We start from the raw sequence: 27,686 nt of genomic DNA on the forward strand, positions 1-27,686 counted from the left end.
TCACCTCCAAAAACATGGCAGCAGAGGGACCAGCGCCAGGAGCAGAGCAGGGCTCCGAGTTGGCACTGCGTGATGAGCCAGGCCAGACTGTGGCTTCTGTAGGGGCAGGGATTTCTGCTCAACTCCCCAGCTCTGGGAAATGCAAACCCAGTTCATGCAAATCCCTCCCTCACATAACCCAGCTGCCTTTATGTATTGAGATGCATGAGGACCACTCACTCTGCAGAGCCCATCACTCAGGACAGAAGAGCAAACAAACCACACAGGATCACCTGAAAAATTGCAGCTTTTTCATTAGAAAGGGAAGATGGAGCAGGTGATAATTCCCCTGGCTTCCCCAGCAGGCTGGAGCACCCATGCCAGGCGATGTGCGCCAGGCATTGACTGCACTGCTGTGGTGGTGTGTATGCGCAGCTGGGCTGCTGCAGGACTTCTAAGGAAACATGGGAGAGAGGAGCTGGAAAATCCACAGTCGCTGCTCCTGCACCACCCACAATTAAGTTATCTTGACTAGGACCAGCTGAAGCTGTTTCTTATTATTGTTAAAGTAATTGTCTGCAGGAGGGGAGGAAGCCTGGAGCAAGGACAAAGCCAGGAGGGTGCAGCCCATGGGAGGATGAAGGCAGCAGTTGTTGTGCCCTAGGTAGAACCTATGGGACTGACAGAAAGCCACCAAATGCCCCTGCTCTAACTAAGCACCACCCTAGTCTGGCACAGCAGTGGCACCAGCCTGGTTCCATTTCCTATGTAGGCTGCAAGCTCCCAGTCCCGCGCAGTGCTGCTCATCCAGCGGGGCATACCTGGGACCCTCGGGGACTCCAAGCACTCCTGTCCCAACAGGCTGCTGCACCGTGTACCTCTTCTCCAAAAACCACAAGACCCTCATCAGCACATGCACTGACTCCTACTGCCCACCATGCTCTTCAAAAAGACCATCCAAGAGCAGGCTCCACAGCAGCTCTGGAAGGAAAACAAGTTTGTGACAAAGGTAAATGCTGCAAGAAGAGGAAACCGCAGGGTTTCTACCCCTACTCAGCTGCAGATGCTCATTGTCTGGTCGGGGGTGGCACAGGGACTCATGGGGTGCCTCACTGCATGTGTGTAATGGTGGGGATCGTGCTCCCTGGTTAGGAAAGTGTTTGACACCCTACGGCCTGTGCTTGCTGGCTTCTTGTCCCTGCGAGCTGCACCCTACAGTGGCTTCAGGCTCTCAGGGCTGGCAGTCAACAGCACAACCTCTCCTATGTCAGCCCTGTCCGTCAGTAGGTTTCAGAGTATTGAGGGGGTGTTAGAGAAAGATTGGTCAAAGAAACTTTCTAAGACTTGTTTTGGAGTTTAGAAAGCAGGCGTTTATTATGGTGCCAGGAGCACGGGGGATATCTCCTCCTAATGTGCTCACCTTATCCTTAAATACAAGTTCCTTGTATTCTGTACAATCATACATAGATATTACATTTCCCCAATATCCCATACATACTCAATTGTCTCCCCAGTATTCATTTACGTTAGTCCTGCCTTCCTTTGCACTTGTGTAGTTCCTTCTGAATTGAATCAAAACGCTGCTTTTGTGAACACCAACCCAAATTCATTTCCAATTACTTCATGACCTGGTCACCTTAGTCCTCTTGTGATGTTACTTGGCAAAACCTGCTGGGTTTCCATTAGATTCAATCCATTCTTTTCATTCATCCATGAGATTCAATCCGTTCTTTTCTTTCATCACAGATGTTCCTTTTAAGTTAGATCATAAATCTCATCCATATCATACCAGGTCTTCTTGATCACAATCTAATAATTATACTGATACAAGGACATCTTGGTTACAATCTAATAATTATACTAAGGCTTTGCATATACTGAAGTTACACAATAAACTTCTGGTATCACTGGTATCAGGGACAGGGTCTACTGAAGAAGGGAAACTGAGACAGTGGCAGGGCTCAGCCCAGGGCTGCTGTGTGACACTGTGGCAATGGGGGTGGGGGGTGCAGATTGTACAGCTCTGAGAGCTGCTCCAATACACAGCCCCCTGGCTCTGCTCAGCTCCAGCTGGGGGGCATTCCCTGCCAGGGTGACCTTGTGAAGGGCTGGGGGAAACCTGAGCGCTGGTCCTGGAGGAGCAGGGATCCCTGAGCTGCGGCCTCACTGCAGGGGGTGTCTGCAGGACATGCAGCTTTCCACACACAGGCTAACAAGCATAAAGACTGTGATGCAAAGCACACCACAAACTGGCTCATCTCTTGCAGCCTCGTTAGCTTGTGCATTATAATGAGGGAGCCAGCAGAGGGCATGGAGAGCGATGTCACCGCTGAGCAGGGTCAGAAATGGCTCATGCAACCAGGGCACCTATCTGCCCCACAAGACCCAAGCCCTCTTGGGCTTTGCCAGCTGTAGGACATTGGTTTGGTCCTGTCACTCCCTTCCCAACATCTGCTGGCCTCACACCTGGCAGTCCCAGGGCACCCACCCCACCTCCCACCCTGCAAAGTACCTGGATGCCTATGAACATGCTGGGTGCAGGGTGAGAGGAGCCAGCGGTGCTCAGCCATGCTTCATCTTCCAGTTTCAGGCAAGCAAGGAACCTGCAAGTGGGATCATGGTGCTGCTATGACCCACATGCCTACTCACTGCGAAGGGAAGCTTGGTACGCGGCTCTCCAGCTGCATCTCCAGCATTAGACTCTGCCTGGTAATCGGCTTCACTGTGTGGCCCAACGGCTGTGAAAGCAGATGCTGCCACATGGCCTGGGTGTCTCTCCCCCATCCCTGCTGTAAGTAGGGATTAACGATGCCTCTGGTGCAAAATCCAGCAAGCCAAGGTCAGCCCAAGCAGCTAGTTAAGGCAACAATGCAGGAGTACTACAGGAACACCGGTGACCTCGCTGCATACTGGCCTGACGTGTACTGGCTGGCCAGGTCCAAAGGTACCATCAAGGTCCTGCTGTTTCCCTGTGTCACATGGGGCACACCTCCATGGGGTTGGGGGGCTGAGGGTGCTGGCAGCATCTCTATTCATCCCCACTTCTGCATGCTGTGTCCTACCCTCAGTGGCAAAGGGACCCTCCTGCAGTATCTGCGCTTGTGGGTTTGCTGCAGCCACCTGTTCCCATCCCTGCACTGAGACTGTCACTGTCCCAGGGATGTCCATGGGTCCCCAGGATTATCTCCTTTGGTGGCCCCTAAATACCCCCGGTGGTAGATGCTGTCTGGGGGACACCCAGCTGGCACCCCATAGCCCCCAGGGACAAAGGCTGTGTGGGCCGGGACAAGTGGCCAACAAGCCAGAAGTGGTGGCTGTCACCTCCATCACAGATCCTTAACAGGACCTCAGAGGCAGCACCTCTGACATGACCCCTGGCCCCATGGCATTGCATTTTGGGGAGAGGGGGAACAGGTGGGACTCTGGCTGTCCTCCCATGCCCCCAGCACCACAGCACACCCCTGCCTGTCTCTTTGGCATTGCAAACCAGTAACAATTGCAAAAAAAAAGCACAACTCATTTTTTGTCAATGAGAATGAATACATCACCAGGAGAACAAGTCTCTACAACAGCACAGCCTCCTCCTACCCAAGGTAGATGCCAGCCCCCCTGGCCCTCCACACTGGAGCCTCCTCAGGTGCCACCAGCATCTTGGGCTCTGCAGTGAAAGGTGGCAATCCTGCAAGGGCTGCCATTGTTCCTTGCAGGAGACAAAGGGTGAAGATCTTCCTGCATACCCATGGTGATACTCCCTGAAACCCACTTGCCTGAATCGACCTGGTAACTACCCTTGCCCTGTCCTTGTACTCCAGCTGTAGCTGTGCCTGTGCCATTCTGGAATCCATCTGGGTGATGGTCTGGCTGCCCCTCCTTGCCCTTACCCTCCCCATCCCTCCACTTTCAGAGAGGGAGGTGGTCGCTGACATGGCTCACAGGCTGCCCGTGTACACTGTGATAGGGAGGGGGCCCTCCCAGGGCTACTACAGCCCCTGTCCTGGGCACCGCTACTGCCTGCAAGGGCTCAGCTACTCCATTGATGGAGTCCCTGCCAACAGAAGGCATCTCCACACACTAGGAGAGAGGGCTGTAAGGTTGGGATGGCTTCAGCTGTGATGGCTTCGGTTGGGATGGGATGGGTTGCCTTGGGTTGGGATGGGTTGGGATGAACATGACTTCCCTTGTCCTCGGGGCCACTGCTCACCCTGCCTTCTCTGTCTCTTGCAGGAGTATGCCCTGCTGCAGTTACAGCCCCAGAGCCATGTTCTGGACATCTACACATCACCTCCAGCCATCGTCCCTCTGCAGGAGCCCTACATACAGATGGGTTCAGTGGGGGGAGTACTTCAAGGTGGTTGTCCTGGGGGCAAAGCTTCTTATTTTTTTCCTAATGCCAGCCAGCCACTAGCTCTGTTTTCATTAGGGTTTCATGCAAAATTTCTCAGAGGGTTAGTCTGGGGATGATGGTGAAGACTGCAGACACCAAGGGGTGGCAGGTCCCATCACAGTGCCCATGCAGGCAGCAATGCTGCTCTTGCACCTCCATCTCACAGGCTCAGTGGATGTGACCAGGCAGGGCAGGACACCGCTGCAGTGCTGGGCTGTGGAGTATATTGTTGCTACCCATGGAGAAGCAGTTGCCAAATTTACTCCCAGGACAGGTGTTTCTATGCTTGGTCTCATCCAGAGGCCCCTGGGACTGTACAGCACCTGAAATCCTGCTGGCATCTCTGAGCCCGGCTGCATGTGGCTTAGCATCTCCCAGATTGTGGGGCCATGTCAGTGTTTCTTGTGCTGCTTTTGCATTTTCTTTTGCCATTGTTTGCTCTTCTTACCCAAGAACCTGTTCCCTGGTCACACCGTTCAGTAGGCAGTAACCAGCCCTGTCCATCACCCACTGCAGGTCTGGCAGCACCTTTTAATTTCCATACTTTTTTACATTTAGGATGTCACCATTGCTGGAGCAGCTTTCTTCAGCCCTGGGGAAGCAGCAAGGGGAGAGGGGAGGCTGTTCAACCAGCTTAGTTGTCACTCTGCTACTGCATCAGCCCCCAGCGGGCCAAAATTAGGCATCAGGCTTTGCAGAAAATATGATTGGTTTTAAATACCCGAGCCCAGAAACTAAAACCAAACAACAAGAACAAACAGGGAGCATTCGATTCCCCATAGATGTCCCTATGCCTGAGCCTCAGAGAGACGTTTCTCAAGGCCTTCAATGAGGAACAAGAAGATTTTCCTGGGCTGAAGCAACTCGGGGAATGAAGATTTTAGGAAAATGACAGTGCAAGAAAGAGTGGGTGTTTGCAGGGTGGGAGACCCGCTGGAAACAGCTCGCTGAAAATGGCAAAGCCAGGGAGCTTCAGCTCTTCTGCCCGGGCTTGGCTTTGGCCTCAGTGCCCAAAGACACCCACCAAAGTGGATGGGGGAGGCTGCATGTCCACTGCTCACCCCTAAGCCATGCTGGCAGCCAGAAACAGGTTTTCTGCTCTTCTTCCTCACCGGAGTTTTGTCCTCCCATGGCTCATAACTTATCTGCTCTCCTAGGTGGGACACAAGCCACTTCAAAATGACCGGGGGAGTCCAGTGAGGCAGCTACACCATCCACCCCGAGTTTATCTCAGAGGCTTACCCTGCCCCATGGTGCTGGTGAAGAGCAAAGATGAGCTTTCGTTAAAACTGGCTTGGGCAGCATTTCCCCCTTAGACCGTTTCCTACAGGCTGGGGCGGGGGGGGGTGGTCCTGGGGAACGGGGAGAAACTTCAGCGGCTGCTGTCTTGGTGGGCACTTGAACAGCCCTCAGGGGCCGGTACCCTGCCACCACCCTCGAGCTGGAGAGCAAGAAAGCACACAGGGAAAAGGCCTCAGAGCACAGCAACACAGCCAGAAATGGAAGCAGGCACTGACACCCGTGTTTGTCAGCTTTGTGCGGGGCTGCTTAGGATGTGCTCGCTTTTGCCAAGTTATCCAGGAGGAGTTGCCACCCCTATGGGATACCGAGCACGGCCACGGCCTAAATAAGGAGGGGGATCTGAAAGCAGCACGTAATTAAGGAAGGCGTGAAATGCCCTTCTCTGGCTATGGTCTGGGAGCCCAGCGCCAGCTGGCAACGCCACCCGGGGCCGTCCCCGTGCGCTGCAGATCACACACACACGGGTCCGGCGTCCCCTCGGGGGCGACGCGCCAGCACAGACCATCGGGGGCTCCCCGCTCCTGCGCCCGCACCGAGCGGCAGCACAGCCCCGCCCGGGGCAGGGAAAACCCCACCAGGGCCCGGCCCCAAGCGCCGGCCAGCACCGCCCTGGGGGTACCAGCACCCCCGGGTGCCTCCCCCCGGCATCCCGCGGCGGGCGGGGGCCGAACTACATCTCCCAGCGGGGCGCGCCGCGCCGGGGGGGCCGCGCCGGGGGGCCGGGCGGGGGGGCCGGGCCGGGGCAGCCGCGGGGCGGGGCGGCGGGGAGCGCCCAACCCCGGAACCGCGGCGGGCCCGGCCCCGCTGCCCCCCGCCCCGGTGCCGCGCACAGCCCGGCCATGGCCCGGCGCCGCCGGTAAGTTTGCCGGGTGCCGGGCTGCCCTGCTGGGGGGGTGCGGCAGCCCCGGGCAGGTTTGGGGTGCGCGTCCCCGGCTGGGGGAGCGGCCGGGCGCGGGGCCGGCGGCGGGCGGGGCGCCCCGTCCCGCAGAGCCCGGTCCCAGCCGGCGGCGGGCGGGCGCGGAAGGGCCCGCGGGGCGCGGGGTGTCGGTGCGGGCCCCGGCCCCGGCCCGGGGTGCCAGCCTTCCGCGCTCCGCCGCGCAGGGACCACGCGGGGTTTCCGTGTGCGGCGTGGGAGTCTGGCTGCCCGGAGGAGTTTGTTGGAGCCCGGAGACACGTCGCCGGCCCCGCTTGCAAGGTGCAGCTTCATCTTCTGCCGCTGGACAGATGTTTGGCAGGGAAACCTTAAGCAGATGAGTTTACGCCGCGCGCGTTTTGGAGTGGTTTGGAGTGGTTTGGAGTGGTTTCTGGGACAACCCCTCCATCAGCAGGTGCTGGCGGCGTCCATGAGTGGCCAGAGCTGTTTTAGAAAGCACAAATCGTTCCTTCGCTTTTCCCTCTCCCTCTTGGGATGCTCGAGGTGCCCAAAGGGCAAGTGCCTGGCACAGCAGACACCCGCAGCCCGGTGGGCAATGAGGGTCTGGTGGTTGTGGCTGCATGGCTGGATCCGCACATGGAAGAGTTTGCCAAGGAGCACTTTAAGGGACTGGTGGTTGCATTTGGCCCAGGGCTGTCCAGCATCGTTGGCTGTTGGATACAGATGCGAATTCAGGGTCCCGAGTTGTCAGCCCAGCTTTGTGAACTATCTGCCGCTCTCTGGAGCTGCCAGCACCTGGAGCTGGGTGGTGACTCAGTGTCTGGAAAATCACGAGGGCCATGCCACAGGGATGTGCTTAGGTTTCCACTCCTTCCCCATATCGCATCTTAGTGCTTGGGTGTCGGGATGGGCTCAGGTTTCAGCCTGCCTCAGTGTCTGAAACACTGAGTGCTCCCAAAGCGCCAAATCAGGTCTTTTAAGAAATTACCAAGGGGGGAAAATAGGGCATTCGGTCCCGCTGTGGGGAGGTTTGTCTTGGAGGATGGAGATGAGCAGGAGTGAGATTTAACATCCACAGGAGCACTGGGGAGGGAGGCTGTTGGGAGTGATGGGGTGGCAGATGAAACACACCTTGTATCAGTAGGGATTGGGTTGGGGGACCAAAAGACAGCAGCAAAGACACTGAAATCTTTATGGCTGTATGTCTTATATGGCAGACATGAAATAAGCTAAGAGTGGACTGGTGCTTTGCACCAGGGTTTTGTGTGCCTGCCTGCTGGACCACGTCCTAGCCTGGGTCTGGCTCCTTTGGTGGGAGCCATGAAATTACTGCAGTTATTGCTCTCCTTTCTTTTTTGGGCAGATTTCTGTCGTTCTGGCATGGTGCTGCATGGAACAACTTGTATTTGGTGTTTTGCTTTTGCCACAGTGGACACAAACTGCGTGGTTTTAGTGGATGCCTGTCTGAGAGCTGCTGGCCCTGCCAGTGCTAAGGAGCTGGCTGCCGGGCTCTGTGTTACCCCATGGATTGTAACTTCAAGGACAGACTGCCTCATGCTTCCCCAGGGGCTGTAGGACATCTCCAAAGCGGACACAGAGTTGTCCTTGAAGGGAGCGCACTGTCCAGTGCACTTTGATACAAATAGACCAGGAGGGCTCACTTTATTTTAAAGTCTCCAGAAATCTTTGCCGCTTAGAAATTCGGGTGCTGTGAGGTGCCTCCAGGCTGGTGAAAGTGAGAGCCCTCAGTCATGGTTTAGTCATGAGCTAGCAGCACTGCAGGTGGTGTGCAGGGTTAAAGTGAATATCCAGCTTATTAAAACTTCATCTTGCTAATTAGCACAGGGTGAAGAACAAAGACAGACCAATGTTGTAAAGGGGGAATTGTCAGGAGTGTTAAATATTAAGTCATCTGCTGCCAGAATTGACTCCCAGTGGTCTTTTTGTATTCATGGTTAGGCACTGGATGAGGTGTCTAAATGGGTTTAGAGCATCACTTGACACTGGCAGCTTTAAGGGACATAACCGGGCTGTAAAGTGACAATTCCTACAATATAGGTGAAAGTATTTAAGGCTGGGCAGAGCTAATACTGCAGTTTCAATCCTCCTGTCTGCTATTCCAGGTGGAGCAAGGTGTCAGGAATGCGTCTACACTTTGCAGATGAGCTCTCTATTCACGTGCCCCCCTCAGATTTGGGGTTTATCCTCTGGATGCCTAGTGCCGTTTAATCCTGGCTTACAAACCAGCCGGTAGTGGTAGGGCTGCTTGTTTCTCTTTGCTTAAGGCAGCCTCTTTACTCTGCTGAATCATGACTCTGCTTAAAGTCACAAGACTTGGGGAAGAAAAAAAACCCCACCAGAAAAACCAAACAAAACCCCGTCTTGTTTTTTGTTTTGCCTTCTGATTCTGGAGAGCCTGCAGATGCAGGAGGGGATGAGTCTAGCAGTCCTTCCCACTTACCTGGCAGGGAGGAGAGATGCCAGCCCGAACCCCGCGACTCCAGGAGCTGAGGCTTTGCAAAGCGTGTGCCCTTCACGCCACCACGATGCCTGCAGCACCCGCCTCTTGGCCAGGCACAGCTGCCTTGGCACACCCCAGCTGGAGGGCTGGCTGCTCACGCATCCGTCACGGTGCCTGAGAAAACACGCCGCTGACGTGCTGGTCCCCTCCTCCAGCCCACGGACGCAGGCTGCTCCAGCGGGGCGCAGCCAGTGCGTAGCCCTGAAACACCCCTGTGTGATGGAGAGGACAAAGCTGCTGGGGACGTGGAGATGTAGAAACGCTTATTTTTCATGTGCTTAAAAAAACAGCTGTAGCAGAGCCAGGCACCGGGCAGGGATCCCCAGGAGGCGATGGATGGGTAAGTACCGGTACCATGCCCCCAGCAGGACGAGCTGCCTCCTGGATAGGACTGTCCGTATCCGACAGCCAGGTGCTACGGGGAATTTGCTGCCGTGTCTTGCTATGGTGGCAGCAGCCCCAGCAGCTGACATCTCCCACTTCACAGGAGGTGCGGAGCCCCCACCACAGCCTTTCCCTGAGCCCCTCGGACCAGGCAGCATGTCAGTCCTTGTTGCGATCGCAGCAGTGATGGTGAAGGCAGAGTTCCCCTGGGAAGGAGGCACTGTGTCTGTCCCCCCGCTGTCCCTGTCCCACTAAGGCAGGGTGGCTGCCCTGGCTTAGGGGTCGGCGGTCTGTGCCACCTGCATTCACCCCGGGGTGGCTTGTGCACCATGGGGATAAACCCATAGCCCCAGGGTGATCTGGTGCAGTGTCCGGGGGGGATCCTTGCAGGTGGCTCTGCGGGGCTGGGGGGGAATCAGTGCCTCTGATCCATGGCGAGGATGGTCTGTGTGGGGAGCAGCCCTGCACCCCTTGGTGGCACTACTACCAGGTGACCCTGCCTGTCCCACCCTCTCCCATCAGTGCCAAGCAGCTGGAACACTGATTTCACCCTTTAGGACTCCAAAAAGTCCTACATGGAACTCCAGTGCTGCTGCACACCCCTCTAAGGGAAGTTAAAGCCCCAGGAAGGGTTTGCTGGTCCCCCATCTCAGGTTTGCAGAGTCCTTTGGGCAGGGCTGGTCTCCTGCAGGGGGTTGCAGGGTGGGCACGCGGAGTTTTTTTCACCTCTACAAGCTGTTTTGCAGAGCAGTAATTTCCCCTGTAATTTGCCATCATAATTCCCTGCTCTTTTAGGGAGTTAGAGATGCCTCCTGGTGAAATCTGCAGTGTTTCCAGTGAAATCTGTGGTGTTTCCTTAGCTCAACTCCTGCCAAGATGTTTGAGGAGGAGGTGGTAGGACCTTGCAATGGAGCGGAGGGTTTCCCAGCATGGGAAATCAGTGTGTGTCCCCTGCACGAGCTTCGCCCCGTGTGCCATTCAGAGCTGACCCCACCAGGACAATGGGGACCAGTTACATGTTAGGACTCTTTAAAAAAATGTCCTAATTGCAAAATTCCTGGGGTTAGTGGTGCTGTGGGTCTCGCAGCCGGTGGTTAGCAGTGGTGTTGGTAAAAATAGAAGCGGTCAAAAAATGGATTTTTATTTTTACTCCATAAAGTGTGTCCTGCTCAGATGTTTTTCTTTCTTCTCGAGCTGAGAGGCAAGACAACTCACTGCTTTCACAGAACAGCAAGAAAAACCTTTGTTTTGGGTCAGCTGGGAAGCTGCAAGCATGCTGTTTTGCTTTGACACCCTCCCTTCCCATTTTCTTTTTTTTCTTCTTTTTGAGGAGTTAAAGGTCACTGCAATGTCATCTTGGAGCAAAATAACAAGTTTGCATTAAAAAAAAAATGTTGAAACAGGCTTTGCTTGAACAGGCACCTCTGTGGGCTGTAGCTCACAAGTGTAAGGTGGCAGGCATCTCTGGGCAGCTTGGGAAACTTACCTCTCATCTGGGATGGAGCCAAGTCACTGACTGGAGAACATACATTTTGTTAACAAGGCAAAAAAGTAGAGGGGCTGGACAGGCACAGAACAAGATCCTGTTTTTATGTACCTCCCTGGCCCGTTGATGTGCTGGGCAATGCCTGCAAACACCCTTCTCAGCATGTTTATTGAAGTGGTACCCAAGCAGGTGATATCCATCAGCCCTGGGCAGCCACAGTGGTTTGATTCTGGTTCAGCCAAAGCAACCAGAACAGGATAAATCCACCAGCTTGCACATCCCTCCAAGGCAGATCAGTGTCCAAGGGCCACAAAAGGATGCAAAACCCTTCTTAAAAAACACATTATTTCTCTACTGGCAGCGGCAGTGCCAGCTCCTTCATGTACGTCATGAGCTCTAGCCCATGGGGGGAAAAGAAAGAAAGAAACAGCCTAAAAATAGAGCAGCTTCGAAGCAGTTCATAAATAATAAACCGTCCTCCTGAAAGGGAGATGAAAATTCAGAAAATCCCTAAAGCCCTGGGGGCTGCTGTCAATTTTACATAGGGTGTGGAGGTGGCTGTCCCTGAACCAGCAGTGTCAGCCATTTTTGGGCTTAAAACCCTAAGAGCTGTGGGAAAGAAAACACCATTTATTTCTTTTTTTTTTTTTTTTTTTAGAAAACATGAAAACTTTAGAAAATTCTTTTCCCAAAGAATTTCCAAGTCCTGCTCAATGGAGGCTGCACGTTATTCCCCCCTTCCCCCCCCCCCTCCCCCCTTGACCTTTGCAGTCCCCAGATAAGGCATGCATGAGACACAGGGTGTGCCTCCGATAGTGACAGGTATTTGCATCTCGCTCTCTGGCATCTCAAAAATTCCCAGTGCTGAGAGGGAGGGAGTTCTTCTGGTCTCAGCATACCCATCTATATTTCCAGAAGCAGCCTGACACTTGCAGTGCTGCTCAGCTGTGCCGGTTTTGTCTGAGACCCTTCTGCAAACCTCCTCCCACCACGCCGTTCCCCAGTACGATCCTGCACGGCACCCGAAAGCCAAGGAGGGGCTGACAGGAGGAATAAAGTTTTATCCCAAACACAGCATTTTCCCACCACCCTCTCCTCCCTGTCTTTATTGCTCTATTTTTGCTGGACTCAGCTGGTCTTAAATCACACGTGCTGGTGGGTGAAGGCCCTGTTCTTCTCCTGTGTGACAGAATCCAGCCCTGGGTGACACAGCTGGGGTGGTTGGAGCCACCCCCATCCCATGCCAGGGCTCCTTGCCACCAGTGAGTGAGGGCTAGGTGGGACTTGGCCAAGGGACAAGTGGTTTAGCTAAACCTATGGCCCGTTCAGGCTAATCGCTTCCTAATGCTGTGGTAATCCCATTTAAAGCAGCTGGCAGTCTAGAAAGTTGCCAGCTCCCAGGGGAAGGTTAAAATGACCCAGCCGACAATGAAAATGTTTCCCCAGCTACAGGGTCTGGCACAATGCATGTTTCAAGATGAATATAAAATGCTGGATGTTCTGTTGAGCCTGTGCACAGATCCTATCTGCGTTTACACCCAGGTGTCCCTGTAGTGGAGTAGCAGGGTTTAGGTGATGTTCATGACCCCTTTCTGCTTTACTTGGCCTTTTTTGGGGAGAAAGATCTGTTTGTGGTACAGAAGAAAACGTGCTCTGGCTTGTCATGCTTGTAGAGGGTTCGGTATTTCATTTTGGATCTTTTCTTTAAAAAAGAAACTGAGTCCTTTAGAGGGTGTTGCTGATAAAGAGGGGGATTTTTCCCTCTGGTTTGCCTGGAGCTGGCAGGCTTCCAGCCCCAGCCGCATGCTGGTGTTTGCTGGTGCTGGGCAGGTACTGGCCAGCTGGTCTGCGGCTCTGCAGCTTCTTTCCTTCCCCTGCTCCTCCTGCTGCTAGGTTTGTTTCTTGTTGTCCCGTGTCCTCACTTTACTTTTCCCCTCTGGATCCCCAGCACTGTGTTTGGCTGAGCCCAGCCAGCTCCTGGCCAAGAAAAAGCCGTTAGGCTCTTGGTGCAGCCTGCTTCCCCGGGGCCGTGCAGGGGGAGCAAGCTGGAGATGAAACACAGCCCGGAGCCGTGCTGGATGGAGGAATAGCCCTTTGGAGGTCTTGCTGTCTGCCCCCCAGACCCGCTGCAGGGGTCTGCGTGCAAGGCAGGAGCGAGCCGCTCTCCTCCCGCTCGGGGCTGCTGGTGCAGTACCCCCTGCGGCCATGCTTTGCTGCACAACGCACCCCCTACGTGCCCCCCAAAACCAGACGTGAGCCGCCGGTACCCCTGCCCTGTTTAGCCATCCAGGAGCTGCAGAGAAGCAGGTATTTACCGGCTGTACCTCAAAGCATTACCCAGCTGGAGCGGCCACGGTGCGCTGGGATGGCGAGGGGACAGTGCTGCAGATAAACTGAGTTAAATCTGCCAGGGAAGGCAGTTTGATTAAAATTAAGAGCAGCTGCCTGGAATTCATTCATTTGCAATTCAAAACTGTCTTTTATGGCTTTTAGTTAGCCCTGTCCCTTAAAGGTACTGTCAGTGAGCTGATCCAGCTCCTGCTCAGCCTCCTCCTACCCCCTCCCAGTCTCTGCTCCTGCCTTGCTGAAAGTCTTCCCAACAAAGGAAAATTAATTATGGCAATGATTTGGTCCTTATTGCCCTGGCGTTGTTCTCAGTGTGGGGCTCAGTCTGTTCCCTGCACGTGTTCTCTGCCCAGGGTAATTGGAGATAGCCTCTAGTACTTGGCGTCAGCGCCTGGCATGTCCCAGACCGGCAACGGGGGGACGGGGGGAACTGCTGAAATTGAGATGGCAAATGGATGACAAGCTGTCCCTTGATTCAGAGTTTTTTCTGAGTCTATTTATATCCTCTTCTTTTTCAGAGACGGGTGCTCTGGGACTCTGCAGAGGTGGGAACTTTCCTAACAGTCCATTTTCTTCTCCTGAGAGCCCCAGGCTGGCTGCAAAGAGATCTTCCTTCCCACCCCACTGCAAAAAGCTCTAGAGAAAGCAGAGCATCATGTACACCTTCCTGCCCGAGAACTTCACACCAGTGAAGCAGAAGCCCTCCAAGGAGCTGAGGCCCATGCTTGGGGCCATCTTGCTGGGCCTCATCCTGTTCATTGCAGCGGTGGTGGCTTGGTGCTACTACACAGTGTCCCTGCGGAAGGCGGAGCGGCTCAAGACGGAGCTGATGGACCTGCGGGCGGATGGCTTTGTCATCAGGAACCAGCACGGGGAGGTGGTCTTCCGCCTGGCCTTCCGCTCGGGCAGCCTTGACCTGGAGTCGTGCTCCAAGGAGGGCGAGATTTTGAGCTGCACGCGGTCGGGCAGGGGCCCGCTCAACTTCTTCATCCAGACGGTGAAGCCCAAGGACACGGTGATGTGCTACCGTGTGCGCTGGGAGGAGCTGGCGCCCGGCCCGGCGGTGGAGCACACCATGTTCTGGGAGGACGCCCACTGGTATGGGGGCTCAGAGATGAGCACCCAGCACTGGCCCATCCGCCTGGCGGGCTACCAGGAGCCCATGCCCTACGTGACCAGTGACGTCTACTCCTTCCGCGACAGCTTTGGCGGCATCCTCGAGCGCTACTGGCTCTCCTCCAAGGCAGCGGCCATCAAGATCAACGACTCCGTGCCCTTCCACCTGGGCTTCAATGCCACCGAGCGCGCCCTCTTCTTCCAGGCCCGCTACAAGGACTCACCTTACAAGCCCCCACCGGGGCAACAGCCCTTCCCCGAGCTCAGCTACCGCGTCTGCGTGGGCTCCGACGTCACCTCCATCCACAAGTACATGGTGCGCAGGTACTTCAACAAGCCCTCCAAGATCCCTGCTGAGAACGCCTTCCGATACCCCATCTGGTCCACCTGGGCCCTCTACAAGAACAATATCGACCAGGATAAACTCTTGCGATTTGCTGAAAAGATCAAGAAGTACCGTTTTAACTGCAGCCACATTGAAATCGATGACATGTACACACAAGCTTATGGGGACTTTGACTTTGACCCTGTCAAGTTCCCCAACGTAACAGAGATGTTTGCAAAACTGAGGGAAGACGGGTTTAAGGTCACCCTGTGGACTCACCCTTTCATAAACTACAATTCCTCCAATTTTGGGGTGGGAATTGAGCGTCAGCTGTTCATCAAGGAGCCGTCTGGGCGGCTGCCTGCCATGGTCGAGTGGTGGAACGGCATCGGGGCCATCCTGGACTTCACCAACCCAGCAGCCCGGGACTGGTTCCAGAGCCACTTGCGCCAGCTCCGACACAAGTATGGCATCTCATCCTTCAAGTTTGATGCAGGTGAGACCAGCTACCTGCCCAAGCAGTTCAGCACCTTCCGCCCACTCTCAGACCCCAGCATCTGGTCGCGGCGCTACACGGAGATGGCCATCCCCTTCTACGAGCTGGCTGAGGTGCGGGTGGGCTACCAGTCACAGAACATCTCCTGCTTCTTCCGCATCATTGACCGTGACTCCGTCTGGGGCTATGAGCTTGGCCTCAAGTCCCTCATCCCCACGGTGCTCACCATCAGCATGCTGGGGTACCCCTTCATATCCGCTGACATGATAGGCGGGAACTTTCTCCCCAACAAGACGGAGGGCGCGGTGGAGATCCCCGACCGGGAGCTGTACGTGCGGTGGCTGGAGCTGTCAGCCTTCATGCCCTCCATGCAGTTCTCCATCCCGCCCTGGCTCTATGACAAGGAGGTGGTGGAGATTGCACAGAAGTTCACGGAGCTCCATGAGTCGCTGGTGGCCCCGCTGCTGCTGGAACTGGCTGGGGAGGTCACTGACACAGGTGACCCCATCATCCGTCCAATCTGGTGGATCTCACCCCGTGATGAGGCCACTCACAGGATCGACTCCCAGTTCCTGATCGGGGACACCCTCATGGTGGCACCTGTCCTGGAGATGGGCAAGCAGGAACGCGACGTCTACCTGCCAGCGGGCAAGTGGCGCAGCTACAAGGGGGAGCTGTTTGAGAAGACCCCGGTGCTGCTCACGGACTATCCTGTTGACCTGGATGAAGTTGCCTATTTCCTCTGGGTTTCCTAACAGGCTCCTCCATTAGCTTCTGGATAACCATGCCTTATCTAGGACTTTGTAAGAAATAATAATTCTAATTGCACATTACATTTGAGACTGGGATTGAGGAAGGGGATTAAATAGGCTTTACTCTCCTTGGGGTAATTTTTTTTTTTTATTTGGAGTCAAGGGGTGATATTTTTTTTTTAATTTGGGTCAGGTGGGAGACTCAGGTTGGGTTACAGTAGGCAGAATTTTTTCTGTATAGGTATGGAAGGAGTTGTCAGCCTGTCTGTAGACACATAGTAACCCCAGTATCTTTTCAGTTTCCAATGTTTTGAAGAAGTGGAGGTTGGTTAGCATCAGTGGGAGTGTTTCTGGTCTCGTGGGAGCACCCAGCGCTGGGCACGGGAGTATGTCGTGTGGGAGGGTTGCTACAGCACAGCCTGCCGTAAGTTTTATAACATGACAAATATATTTAAAATTACTTTTTTAAGAGCAGAAAACTAACTAGAGATATCCGTATGTACACATGTTTTTCCCCTCTTTGGTCTAGTGTGGCACTGGACTAAGAGTTGCCCCATGTTCCTGCTTTCCCATATACCAGGCGGGCCAGGTTACTCACGTGATGTCCAGGTGTTTTAACTGTATGGGCTGCGTATTGCTTGCTGGGGCAGCTGCATCCCGCCTCCTCATCCATTTAACACCCACTGCAAGGCACTTGCCTGTGTGTTTTACCTTGAGTGTCAACATTGCCTTTCCGATAGTGGCCCCGTCCATACCAGCGTGCCCCATTACTCCTTTTAAAGCGTTTATGGCCCTGCTTCATTACCTGATTATCCTGCTGATATCATCCCCTCTGGTTTTTAAGGACAGATGAGCTTTCAGGTTTGTCGCTGGCAGAAGGACTGCCTGGAGCAAAGCTGTTCTCAAAACATATGTGTGGCGCTTCCCCGGGAACAGCCGGTTCCCATGAGTGGCACGTGTCTTGGATTGACGGTGATGTCTGCTGCTAGCCGGCTTGCCGGTGGGTGGAAAACACCAGCTTTTGCACTGGTGGGTCTGTGCCAGCGGGTGTTCTCACTGCACCCACGGAAGCGTTCCCATCTACTGTGAAATTAAGCTAATACCCATCTCCATCTCAGGTTGCAGTTAGAGGTCGTGATTTTTAGAGGGTTTTCCCAAAGCAGCACTCCTCTCTCCCTGAGAAAATTAGGGGCCTTCCTCACGCAGCATTTGTGGTGCTGGAGGTGTGGTTGCTGTCAGAGGCTTCTGGAGGGGACACGGGGTGACATGGTGCTCCACCCCAAGTCCCCGTCAGCTGGGACGGAGCTGCAGAGATGCCTCTTTCCCAGCTTTCCCATTTGTTTTTGTACGGGAAGATGCATTTATAGGGACTCATGAGCAATCTTTGCTCTGAGACAGAGCAAGCAAACAGGATCGCAGTCTGGCAGCCTTCCTCCCCAGGGCAGGACATGCCCGGCTGTGCCCTGGTTGAGAGCACATTTCAGCACCTGAATTTTTAATGAGCCTCTGCGGAATGGAGCCGTGTTGGCTGGTAAGGTTTGGGGCACTCTGCCCAGGCTACGGCCAGCCCAGGAGAGCTCAGCATCTGTGGGGTTTCTCATAGGATTGTGTCTGGGCTGAGTGTCGGCCTGGCACGAGTCCGCCACCCATGGTCCTGTGTTTTGGCTAGGGTTGGGTACCCGTGAGGATCTTTCTCAAAGCCCATCTTCCACCACTGGGCTTTGCAGGCTGCAGAAAAGAAGATGCACTAAACCTGGGGGTTGTGTTGGAGTCCAGGAGCGGAAATTCAGGTGTTTAGGGAAAATCTGAAGTGCTTTTATAGTTAGGAAGAAAGTGAGGATGTCGACTTTGAAGAGTGCTTTGGAGCACAGGGTGCAGAGAGGGCTTCTCCAGCCCCAGCAATGCATGCTTTGAGGCCATGCAGAAAGGCTATGCTTTGAGGGGCTCCAGCTCTTCTCTTTCAACCTTTGCTTATGAAATACTTGTCCTCCCTTGGCATAGGAGTCATTGGGTCGAGGTGATGTGGCTGCATAGCTCAGCTGCCAGTGAAGAAGTGGGATCCTTGATACAGGACTTTATGGGAAGGATCTCAGCATGACCAGGCGATGTTGCGTGTCTTCTCATCCCCTGTCTCCACTGTGCCATTTACCATATCTCTTACTACTAAGATGTAAGGCTACGTGAAGAGAAACACAACACTCCTCTTAGTATCCCTTTACTACTAAAATGATGGGAGCAGCCAGATGAGTGCCTTCCGTCTCCTTGCAGTGGTTTCAGGTGCTGTCAGGAAAGTCACAGAGGAAATTCTCCATTAGACACAGTCTTCCTTCCCCTCCCCTCAAAAGAAAGGATTTTATTATAAAATTTTATTTTTCTTTTTATTTTATTATATGAATAAATGGGTAAGATTGTGGAGTACTCTTATTTTTCTAAATGCTGTATTTAGGGGGTAAGTGGTCATGGCTATTCAGTGCTCCAGCTAGGAGAGAGGTAGAGCTGTTGGGAGGACATAAGGGATGATGCTGAAGAGCAGGTCTGTATGGATGGCTCTCTGTGGGTCCATGGCACCTAGCCTGCCCCACATGTTGGGGACAGGCTCAGCAGTGCTGCCTCAGGCTCTCACAGGCTTCTAGGTGCCCTTTCCATCCAACTTTTTACCAAAACCACTATTTCTAACACTATGCTGTAGCACTGCAGGACTCAAGGACCTCTAGGACCTCACAGACCACAAGCACTCTGTGCACAGACACTTTGGGAACTGCTACTAGGAATATTTCTGTGATTTACACCGTGGGTCACTGGCCAAAGCTGGGTTTAGTTCAACTCTGCCAAGCAAAAGACCTGAAACAGGTCTGGGAGTTGGATTCAGCCTTTTCCATCCCAGCCTACAGCAGACCATGGGTGAGCAGCAGGTCCACATGATGCCTGTATGATTGAATTTTGAAGCTTGCACTGTTGTATGTTGGATTTTCTGGATACTTGTGTTTGTACACACCATCCTATGTCAGACTGTAATGCTGGTGGGTTTTTTTTTAACCACTTTTCTAATCCTTAATTGTTAATGAAGACAGAACTGTAACTTGAATCACCTCGATTGATATAAAATTTTGGAAAACAAAAGGAAGTTTAACTATGTCCATCTGTACCAAGTGTGTGGGGCTGGTGGTTCAGGCAGATTTGTTTGTGGGGTTTTTTTTCACCCTAGACTTGACTGAAATGAGAGTTGAGATTGTTGTTTCATGTAAGGCTTGCAGCCTGCAGCTTTGATGTATGTTTTAATGGGAGGATCTGGCAGCCACCCCACTCTTGTGTTTGGAGTGGTGGCAGGAGACGGGGAGGTGGAGATGAGCCACTGGATCATGGATCACATTTCCTTGGGTCCAGACAGCAGAGGGAAGAGCTGTGCCTTAGCGCTGGCCTGAAGAAGACCGTGTCCAGGTGAACATCGATGTTGCGTCTGCCCCCAGGGGCAGACTGTCATGCCCCTATTTCTGCTGGTATCTACCCAAAAAAGACCCATCAATGCTGAGTCTGGGGGGTTTGCTGGTCACGCTGCTCTCAGAGCCCACATGCTTCGGGACTGTTTGCAGGTGGTGAAGAACAGGAGCCTGTTCTTGGCTTCCCTCAGGCACTCCAGAAGGTCCATCTGGGCCCTGGCTGTCCCCACTGTCCCCGGGGACCCCCTTTCCAGGTGGTGCTGACTGCTGGGATGGGGATGGAATAGATGTTTGTGGGTATGGGAGTGCCAGAAATGGAGTATGTGAAACTCCTTTAGGAGCTTGCCTTGCCCCATGCCACCCCTTTGCCCCACACAATGATTTTCCTGCCCTTTCTGTTGTTGCTGTATGAACCACAGCCTGCCTTGTGCCACCTGGGCATCACTAGCACTGCCCAACACATGTGGCTTGGCTTGAAGCATGAGGCGGTCTTCGATTTGCTCCTTTTGCAATAAAAGACATTTTCTGATGCTTTTTCTTTGCCTTCACCCTTGGGTGCAAGCGGTATCCATACACTCAGCTGATGCTCACACTGTGGAGGTGAAGCTGGCACTGGCTGGAGCCCTGGGGGCAGTCTAGCAACTTGTAGCCCTTGCATCCTTGCAACAAATCCTCAGTAATCCAGGAGTCCTCCCTGGAATCGGTGGGTCTGGGTTTAGTTTGCATCCTCACAAAAGCTGTCACTGTGTGCAGGGAGGGTGTGTGAAGCTTACTGGGCACACGGGTACAGCAAGTGGAGTCTGCTCTGTGCTGGGTCCCAGCTAAGTGGCAGTGCTTGAAAACGCATCCATGGGGGTGTACGGCACAAGGAGGAGTGTTAATGGCAAAGTTCAAACCCCAGTGGGGCTAGAGCAAAAGCCCAATTTGTTTGAAAGCAGATTTCAAGGAGGTGCCTATGGGTGACAGCAGAACAGTGTCTGCTGACCCATGAAACCCTGTCTGGGAGCATGTCTATCCCTGCCTGAAATTACAGCTTTTATTAAAAGTAAGAAAAAAACAAAACAACAGGCAGGCAGGCAGAGCCCAAGGCTGGGGAGGACTGTGGTGAAAGGACAAGCTGACAGCAGCAGAGGCCCTTCGGGCATGTGGCCAGGAAAAAAACAGGCTGGTCAGTCACAGCTCATCCCAAGCCAGGCGGGAGCTGCCAGCCTGCAGATCCCTTGTGCCAGGACAGTCATAAAGGTGGATTGGGCTGATGCAAAACCCCAGAGGCTGAGTAGACAAAAGCAGGGATGTTTTTTTCTTATTTTCTTTCTTTTCTTTTTTTTTTTTTCCCCCAGTAAGGATGGGTGGTTTTTAGCTCAGCAATCATCAATGATTGTAATCTAGTAAACTACCCTCTGCCCCTAGAAAAACAGGCAACCTGGAGTGAGCGATGGGCTGGGGGAAGTCTCATGTCACCAGCACCTCCACCAAACAGCTCTCGCTTGGCACTGGGAGTGAAAAAAATCAACCAAGACTGAAGCTTAGCAAGGCAAACAAGATGTCCCTTTGGCAGCACACAGCCCCGGTGCGGCAGGAGGGTGTGGAAAGGTGCCCACGGTGCCACCTGCTCGCAGGATGCCTCCAGCACCAGTCCCCCATGGCTTCCTGCGGCTTGGCTGGGCAGTAGGGAAAAGCACTGGAGGAAAGGTTAGAAAGGGATGGGGATTTGAAGGAGAGATTTTTGCAGCCAAAGGGGACCAGGTGGCTTGAATCATCCCAAGAGTTTGCAGAAAGTGTCAGTGATGCTTTTTTTTTTCTCTCCCAGCTGATGCAGGCGAGCAAGCGGAGCTACGTGTACAGACCACACTGATTATGGGCGCAGAGGTGTGGTGTGAAGGGGCTGGAGCCTGGCCCTCCCACCTCTCCCCAGTGCCAGGGGCATCAGCTTTTCAGAAAGCTTTTTCTCTTGCTGCAACAACCAGAGGACCCTCTGGCTGCCCCAAGCCTAGTTGTTGGGGACCCCTCAGGGCTTCAAAGCAGCAACTGAGAGATAAAGCATTCAGAAATGCTTCTCATCCTCAGGGGAGATACAGCAGTGAAAACCACTATCCTGGAGTGGGAGAAAGCCCATGGTGAGGACTCAGAGATGGTCTGTGAACCCTGAACACCACTGCCAGATAGAGCATTGCTTTCCCTTTCACATCCACAGATTAAAGTGGGGGTTTACCTCCCATCGCCACACCAGTGATAGTATTGCTGCAGCTTGAGCTGCTTTCAGGAGCATCTGGAAGATGTTCTGGCTCATCACAGTTGGCACTGCTCCTGTGCCACTGTGACCATGCCAGGTCCTTGTGGCATAACAGACCCACTGATGGGTGATGAGGGCCTCAGCCAGTGTTGGGGCTGCTTCATCTGAGCACCAGTCTGGAGTGAGTGCCATGTTCTCCAGCCCCTCTTTACTTTTTGTATGCAGCAGCTCTGGGGCAAAACTCTAAAGAAAGGAGCTTTATCCTGCCTTGGGGCCACACACAGCTTTACATCCCAGTGCCTACTAGCAGCGACGTGCTGGGGTCAGCAAAGGAAACAGTCCTTTGCTTTGGGAAGATGCACTGCAGCCCAGAGACCGCGGGACCTTCCTAAACTGCTGAGTCATGTCACCATTAAACTTCTCCCTGTCTAAAAACAGGAAAGATTGGACCAAGAGTGGAGAGTATTTCACAGCCAGCCTGCCCACCCAAGCCTGCAGGTGCTGCTGAGATACCTTCAGCCAGAAGTCACCTTCATGGACAGAAGGATGCCGGCTCATGGACAGGGATCTCCATTAACACAGCTGGTGGCATGGGAGAACGTTTTTCATGGGGAAACTGAAGCAGCAGGGCGCTTGGGCTTGTTTTTTAATTGTCTGAACTCTCCTGGGACATGAAAGATTACACCTTCTGGCTCTTAATGTGGTCCCAAAATGCACATGGATCCTGTTAGGTCCTAACCCATGCATGACTTGGTGCAAGGTTTTAACCTTGACTGCCATGAGATTTCACCACATGCTTACAGGCTTGGCTGAATCCACACCATGGACACGGTCCTCAATAATTTCTTCCAGCAAAAGGGGGGAAATGGTTGCCACAGCATCAGCAAATGCTGTAGCTTCTTTCTCCTCGCTCAGATAGCACAGGCCACGGGAAATGGAAACTCTTCTTATTCCTGCATCAGCACCTACCTGACTTGCAGGCTGAAAATAGAATACCTTCCACTTCAGGATAATCACAGACTGTTTCTTGTACAAAAAGTACTCTGCTTCAGCTGCCTCCTTCATTAATGAAATTATAAATATCTCAAGGGGTCAGCTGTGAAACTCAGTAAAACAAGGGAGTCCGTGTAAATGCCTTTATAAACCAGAAGCATGCATGGCATTTTTTGCTGGGAAAAGATTACAGCAGAGACCATGCTTCTATATCAGCGGTCCTCAAACTACGAGCCCGTGGGCTGGATACGGCCCCCCAGGGTCCTCAATCTGGCCCCCGGTATTTAACAGACCCCCCCGCCCCCCACCCCTGCCGGGGATTTGGGGGGGAAACCAAGCAGCCGCAGATGACTGCCTGCCACTGCATCCGCGCCGGCCCCCTGTTTAAACAGTTTGAGGACCCCTGATATATATATTATATTTGTCAGACTGCAATAACGAAGATGGCCCGTGAATATTTTTTCATAAGTAGGTTATTCTACACCACTTGCCACACAAAACAGAGGTCTCAGCGTTTTCTTCACATTTCATACTGAAGTATTTCTACTTCAAAACCTACTAAAATTCACAGGTTATTAAAGTCATTGGTTCATTAATCCCTGAGACCCTTGCACAGCTAATGGAGGAGCCTGTTAGGAAACCCAGAGGAAATAGGCAACTTCATCCAGGTCAACAGGATAGTCCGTGAGCAGCACCGGGGTCTTCTCAAACAGCTCCCCCTTGTAGCTGCGCCACTTGCCCGCTGGCAGGTAGACGTCGCGTTCCTGCTTGCCCATCTCCAGGACAGGTGCCACCATGAGGGTGTCCCCGATCAGGAACTGGGAGTCGATCCTGTGAGTGGCCTCATCGCGGGGTGAGATCCACCAGATTGGACGGATGATGGGGTCACCTGTGTCAGTGACCTCCCCAGCCAGTTCCAGCAGCAGCGGGGCCACCAGCGACTCATGGAGCTCCGTGAACTTCTGTGCAATCTCCACCACCTCCTTGTCATAGAGCCAGGGCGGGATGGAGAACTGCATGGAGGGCATGAAGGCTGACAGCTCCAGCCACCGCACGTACAGCTCCCGGTCGGGGATCTCCACCGCGCCCTCCGTCTTGTTGGGGAGAAAGTTCCCGCCTATCATATCTGGCAGTACAAAGGGGTACCCCAGCATGCTGATGGTGAGCACCGTGGGGATGAGGGACTTGAGGCCAAGCTCATAGCCCCAGACGGAGTCACGGTCAATGATGCGGAAGAAGCAGGAGATGTTCTGTGACTGGTAGCCCACCCGCACCTCGGCCAGCTCGTAGAAGGGGATGGCCATCTCCGTGTAGCGCCGCGACCAGATGCTGGGGTCTGAGAGTGGGCGGAAGGTGCTGAACTGCTTGGGCAGGTAGCTGGTCTCACCTGCATCAAACTTGAAGGATGAGATGCCATACTTGTGTCGGAGCTGGCGCAGGTGGCTCTGGAACCAGTCCCGGGCTGCTGGGTTGGTGAAGTCCAGGATGGCCCCGATGCCGTTCCACCACTCGACCATGGCAGGCAGCCGCCCAGACAGCTCCTTGATGAACAGCTGACGCTCAATTCCCACCCCAAAATTGGAGGAATCTGTGTGTATAAAGGGATGAATCCACAGGGTGACCTTAAACCCGTCTTCCCTCAGTTTTGCAAACATCTCTGTTACGTTGGGGAACTTGACAGGGTCAAAGTCAAAGTCCCCATAAGCTTGTGTGTACATGTCATCGATTTCAATGTGGCTGCAGTTAAAACGGTACTTCTTAATGTTTCTTGCAAAATGTAGAAGTTTATCCTGATTTATATCTTTTTTGTAGAGGGCCCAGGTGGACCAGATGGGGTATCGGAAGGCGTTCTCAGCAGGGATCTTGGAGGGCTTGTTGAAGTACCTGCGCACCATGTACTTGTGGATGGAGGTGACGTCGGAGCCCACGCAGACGCGGTAGCTGAGCTCGGGGAAGGGCTGTTGCCCCGGTGGGGGCTTGTAAGGTGAGTCCTTGTAGCGGGCCTGGAAGAAGAGGGCGCGCTCGGTGGCATTGAAGCCCAGGTGGAAGGGCACGGAGTCGTTGATCTTGATGGCCGCCGCCTTGGAGGAGAGCCAGTAGCGCTCGAGGATGCCGCCAAAGCTGTCGCGGAAGGAGTAGACATCACTGGTCACGTAGGGCATGGGCTCCTGGTAGCCCGCCAGGCGGATGGGCCAGTGCTGGGTGCTCATCTCTGAGCCCCCATACCAGTGGGCGTCCTCCCAGAACATGGTGTGCTCCACCGCCGGGCCGGGCGCCAGCTCCTCCCAGCGCACACGGTAGCACATCACCGTGTCCTTGGGCTTCACCGTCTGGATGAAGAAGTTGAGCGGGCCCCTGCCCGACCGCGTGCAGCTCAAAATCTCGCCCTCCTTGGAGCACGACTCCAGGTCAAGGCTGCCCGAGCGGAAGGCCAGGCGGAAGACCACCTCCCCGTGCTGGTTCCTGATGACAAAGCCATCCGCCCGCAGGTCCATCAGCTCCGTCTTGAGCCGCTCCGCCTTCCGCAGGGACACTGTGTAGTAGCACCAAGCCACCACCGCTGCAATGAACAGGATGAGGCCCAGCAAGATGGCCCCAAGCATGGGCCTCAGCTCCTTGGAGGGCTTCTGCTTCACTGGCCTGATATTTTCAGGCAAAAATGTTTCTTTGGCATCCTGCTTTTGAGCTTTTCCATGTTTTCCCACACGTTGGGTCACCAGACTGTCCATGACTCCTTTGCAGTGTTAACGCCTCATTAGAAACTTTGCTGCTGAATCTTTTTTTCTCCAGCTGGTGGACAGAAAATCAAAGATGCTACATGAAGATGTTCAACGTCTCCTTTCCAAAGTCTGGCCTCTCACACCTGCAGTGTTATTTCATGAAACAGAGGGTTATAAAGAGCAAAAAAGCAATGAAATCTTGCTAATGGCCATAGCTCCTCTCCTCCCGTTTGCAGCCTGGCAGCCTCCGTGGCCCCGCAGCTCTGGCTTGCTTTGCTCTGTGCAATGGCAGCCCGTTCACGGGCAGCTGGGCTGAACCTTTTCAGAGTGGGGCTGTGCCAGGATTCCCATGACCTTCTCTTGGCTGCATCCTGCAGAGCAAGGGTGAAGGGAGGAAAGTCAGCGCCCGGAGGAGAATGGGGCCAGGGAAAGGGGCTGGTACCTGAGCGTAACAAGCTGGACATCACAAGCTGATCTGTTTTTACACTAATTATATTCCCTGCTGAATTTCCCGACCTGTGCACAAATTCTCTGCATCAAATGCAGGCAGGGAAACACCGTGCTGAAATGTCAAGCCTCTTGTTCCCCACCACTCCCCCCGGGATGCAGCTGGCAAATGCTATTTGATCTCCCAGCATTCTACTCCTTCCCTGAGCTGCATGGGGACATGGGGATGCACACACTTTGCAGCCAGCACTGCACTGCTCTGGGGTGGCAGGGCAGAACCCTTCAGCTGCCTTGCTGCCTATCCCAGAGCCATCACCAAGGACAGCCCCTCTTGTCTTAGCAGGGGAAAAAGAAGATCTTTCCCTACATCTGCATCTTAATTTTTTAATCCTAATTCAGTTCTTGTAACTCCCAGGCTCATGCCAGGCAAGATACTACAGTGCAGCGAGGGTAGAAGATATTTAAGCACAGAGTTTGAGGGTGGGTGTACTAAACTAAAGTTGTTGCAAGACCAGGACTACACTAAAGCTTTGTTTTGCTGAGAAATGCACAAGAAGATGACACATGTGCCAGCTGCATCAAGGGTCACCAAGCCAGCTGGTGCAGTGCAGCTCACAGCACCTGAAAGCATCCATTGCCAACAAAAATGACAGGTAGGGGAAACTGAGGCAGGTGGCTCGAGGCAGTGATCTCAGTGCAACCGGGCTCCTGGCTTCCCTGGGCCCATACTGGGTCTGGGTGGTCTGAAAGGATGAAAATTTGCAGAGGTCTATATGGGGAGGAAGAAAAAGAGCCAGCTTGCTCATCCAAGCAGTGCCCAGCAATACATGCCAGGCGTATTTACGCACGCTGCCATGACATCAGTACCTAAGTATACAGAGATGATAAGCCACCCAGGGATCCATTAAAAATACCAGAGGTCACCACATTTTGGATTGATCGCAGCAGCCTTCTAACCACCCAAATGAGCTGCTCAGTCAGTTTTCGTAATGCGTTTTCCGGGTCAGTGAGGATTTGATGAGAAAAAGAGACAAAGTGGATAAAAGTGATCCCAGGCAAGCCCTGGCCAGGGTGGGGAGTGAGAGAAGGAAGGTTGCTGCTGCCCCAAAGAGATGGTGGTCTGGGACAGTGACCATTCTGGGGAGCAGGCTGGGTTACACACGTGCTCGGGGTGCTCTGCCAGCCCCAAAGTGCTCAGACCTGGCAGCCTCCCCAGTGCTGGCCTGGCTCCTGGACACGGCTTTGCAGCTCTGGCTCAGGTGGTTTCCAGCAAAACCCTGGTGTTTTCCCAAAACAACCCTTTTGCTTTGAAGATGTTTTTATGTGCTGGGTCAGCCCTTGGCTGCCACCCTTGGAGCTTTCCTCATCTTCTTCCTTCCTCTTTCTGCCCTCCCAGCCAGCCTGGAGACAGGACTCTCCTTTAAGATAAGTCCCACCATTTTCAAGGGTGAAAAAACAAGGAAGGGAAAGGGAAGGAAAATCGGTTTTCCAGGACTTCTGCTTTTTTTTTTAAAAAAAAAAAAAAAAATCTGAAACAACACATTAAAAAAACCAAAACACGCAGGGACATGAAGACTCCAAAATCTGCACAAGAACAAAGGATGTGGGGGAAGTTTCCCAGCTTTCTGTGCAGTGGTCTCTGTCTCAGACTTTAAATCCCTCAATTTCCCCAGAAGCCAAAGATCAAAGATGGTATATAAGGGAGTCAGGCCAACCTGTCCTGTCCCCAGGGCCTTTTGGATTTTCCTCCTTCCTATGATGTGGCAGGATGTGGCATTGGTACCCCAGCCCTGCTGCTCATGGAGGAGAGGTAAGATGTGGGTGGTCAGTGGGAACGGCAGGCGCTGGCACATCTGGAGGCAGAACAGGATGAAATTTGATTTCTGAGGTA

The 27,686-nt window shown here is 53.6% G+C and overlaps 3 protein-coding genes across 5 annotated transcripts; 2 read left to right on the forward strand and 1 right to left on the reverse strand.

Moving 5' to 3' along the window:
- The first annotated feature begins 916 nt into the window (after positions 1-916).
- On the forward strand, positions 917-5,563 carry CZH9orf24 (chromosome Z C9orf24 homolog). The gene is made up of 6 exons (XM_037372656.1): positions 917-988; positions 2,779-2,923; positions 3,470-3,572; positions 3,792-4,070; positions 4,204-4,308; positions 5,521-5,563. The coding sequence occupies exons 1-6, from the start codon at positions 917-919 to the stop codon at positions 5,561-5,563; spliced, it is 747 nt and encodes a 248-aa protein (XP_037228553.1).
- A 917-nt stretch (positions 5,564-6,480) lies between these two features.
- LOC119141670 (myogenesis-regulating glycosidase-like) lies at positions 6,481-19,089 on the forward strand. Of its 3 annotated transcripts, none has more exons than XM_037374182.1 (2): positions 6,481-6,521; positions 13,795-19,089. In XM_037374182.1, the coding sequence occupies exon 2, from the start codon at positions 13,932-13,934 to the stop codon at positions 15,966-15,968; it is 2,037 nt and encodes a 678-aa protein (XP_037230079.1). In that variant the 5' UTR covers positions 6,481-6,521; positions 13,795-13,931; the 3' UTR covers positions 15,969-19,089. The 3 variants fall into 3 exon arrangements, with proteins under 3 accessions (XP_037230079.1, XP_037230077.1, XP_037230078.1); XM_037374180.1 differs by lacking the exon at positions 6,481-6,521 and adding an exon at positions 6,533-6,860; XM_037374181.1 differs by lacking the exon at positions 6,481-6,521 and adding an exon at positions 6,906-9,400.
- A 3,906-nt stretch (positions 19,090-22,995) lies between these two features.
- LOC119141877 (myogenesis-regulating glycosidase-like) lies at positions 22,996-25,898 on the reverse strand. The gene has a single exon (XM_037374539.1). The coding sequence runs from the start codon at positions 25,355-25,357 to the stop codon at positions 23,261-23,263; it is 2,097 nt and encodes a 698-aa protein (XP_037230436.1). The 5' UTR covers positions 25,358-25,898; the 3' UTR covers positions 22,996-23,260.
- Between the last annotated feature and the right edge of the window lie 1,788 nt (positions 25,899-27,686).

Source organism: Falco rusticolus, chromosome Z (genome assembly GCF_015220075.1).
Source record: "Falco rusticolus isolate bFalRus1 chromosome Z, bFalRus1.pri, whole genome shotgun sequence".
Lineage (NCBI taxonomy): Eukaryota > Metazoa > Chordata > Aves > Falconiformes > Falconidae > Falco > Falco rusticolus.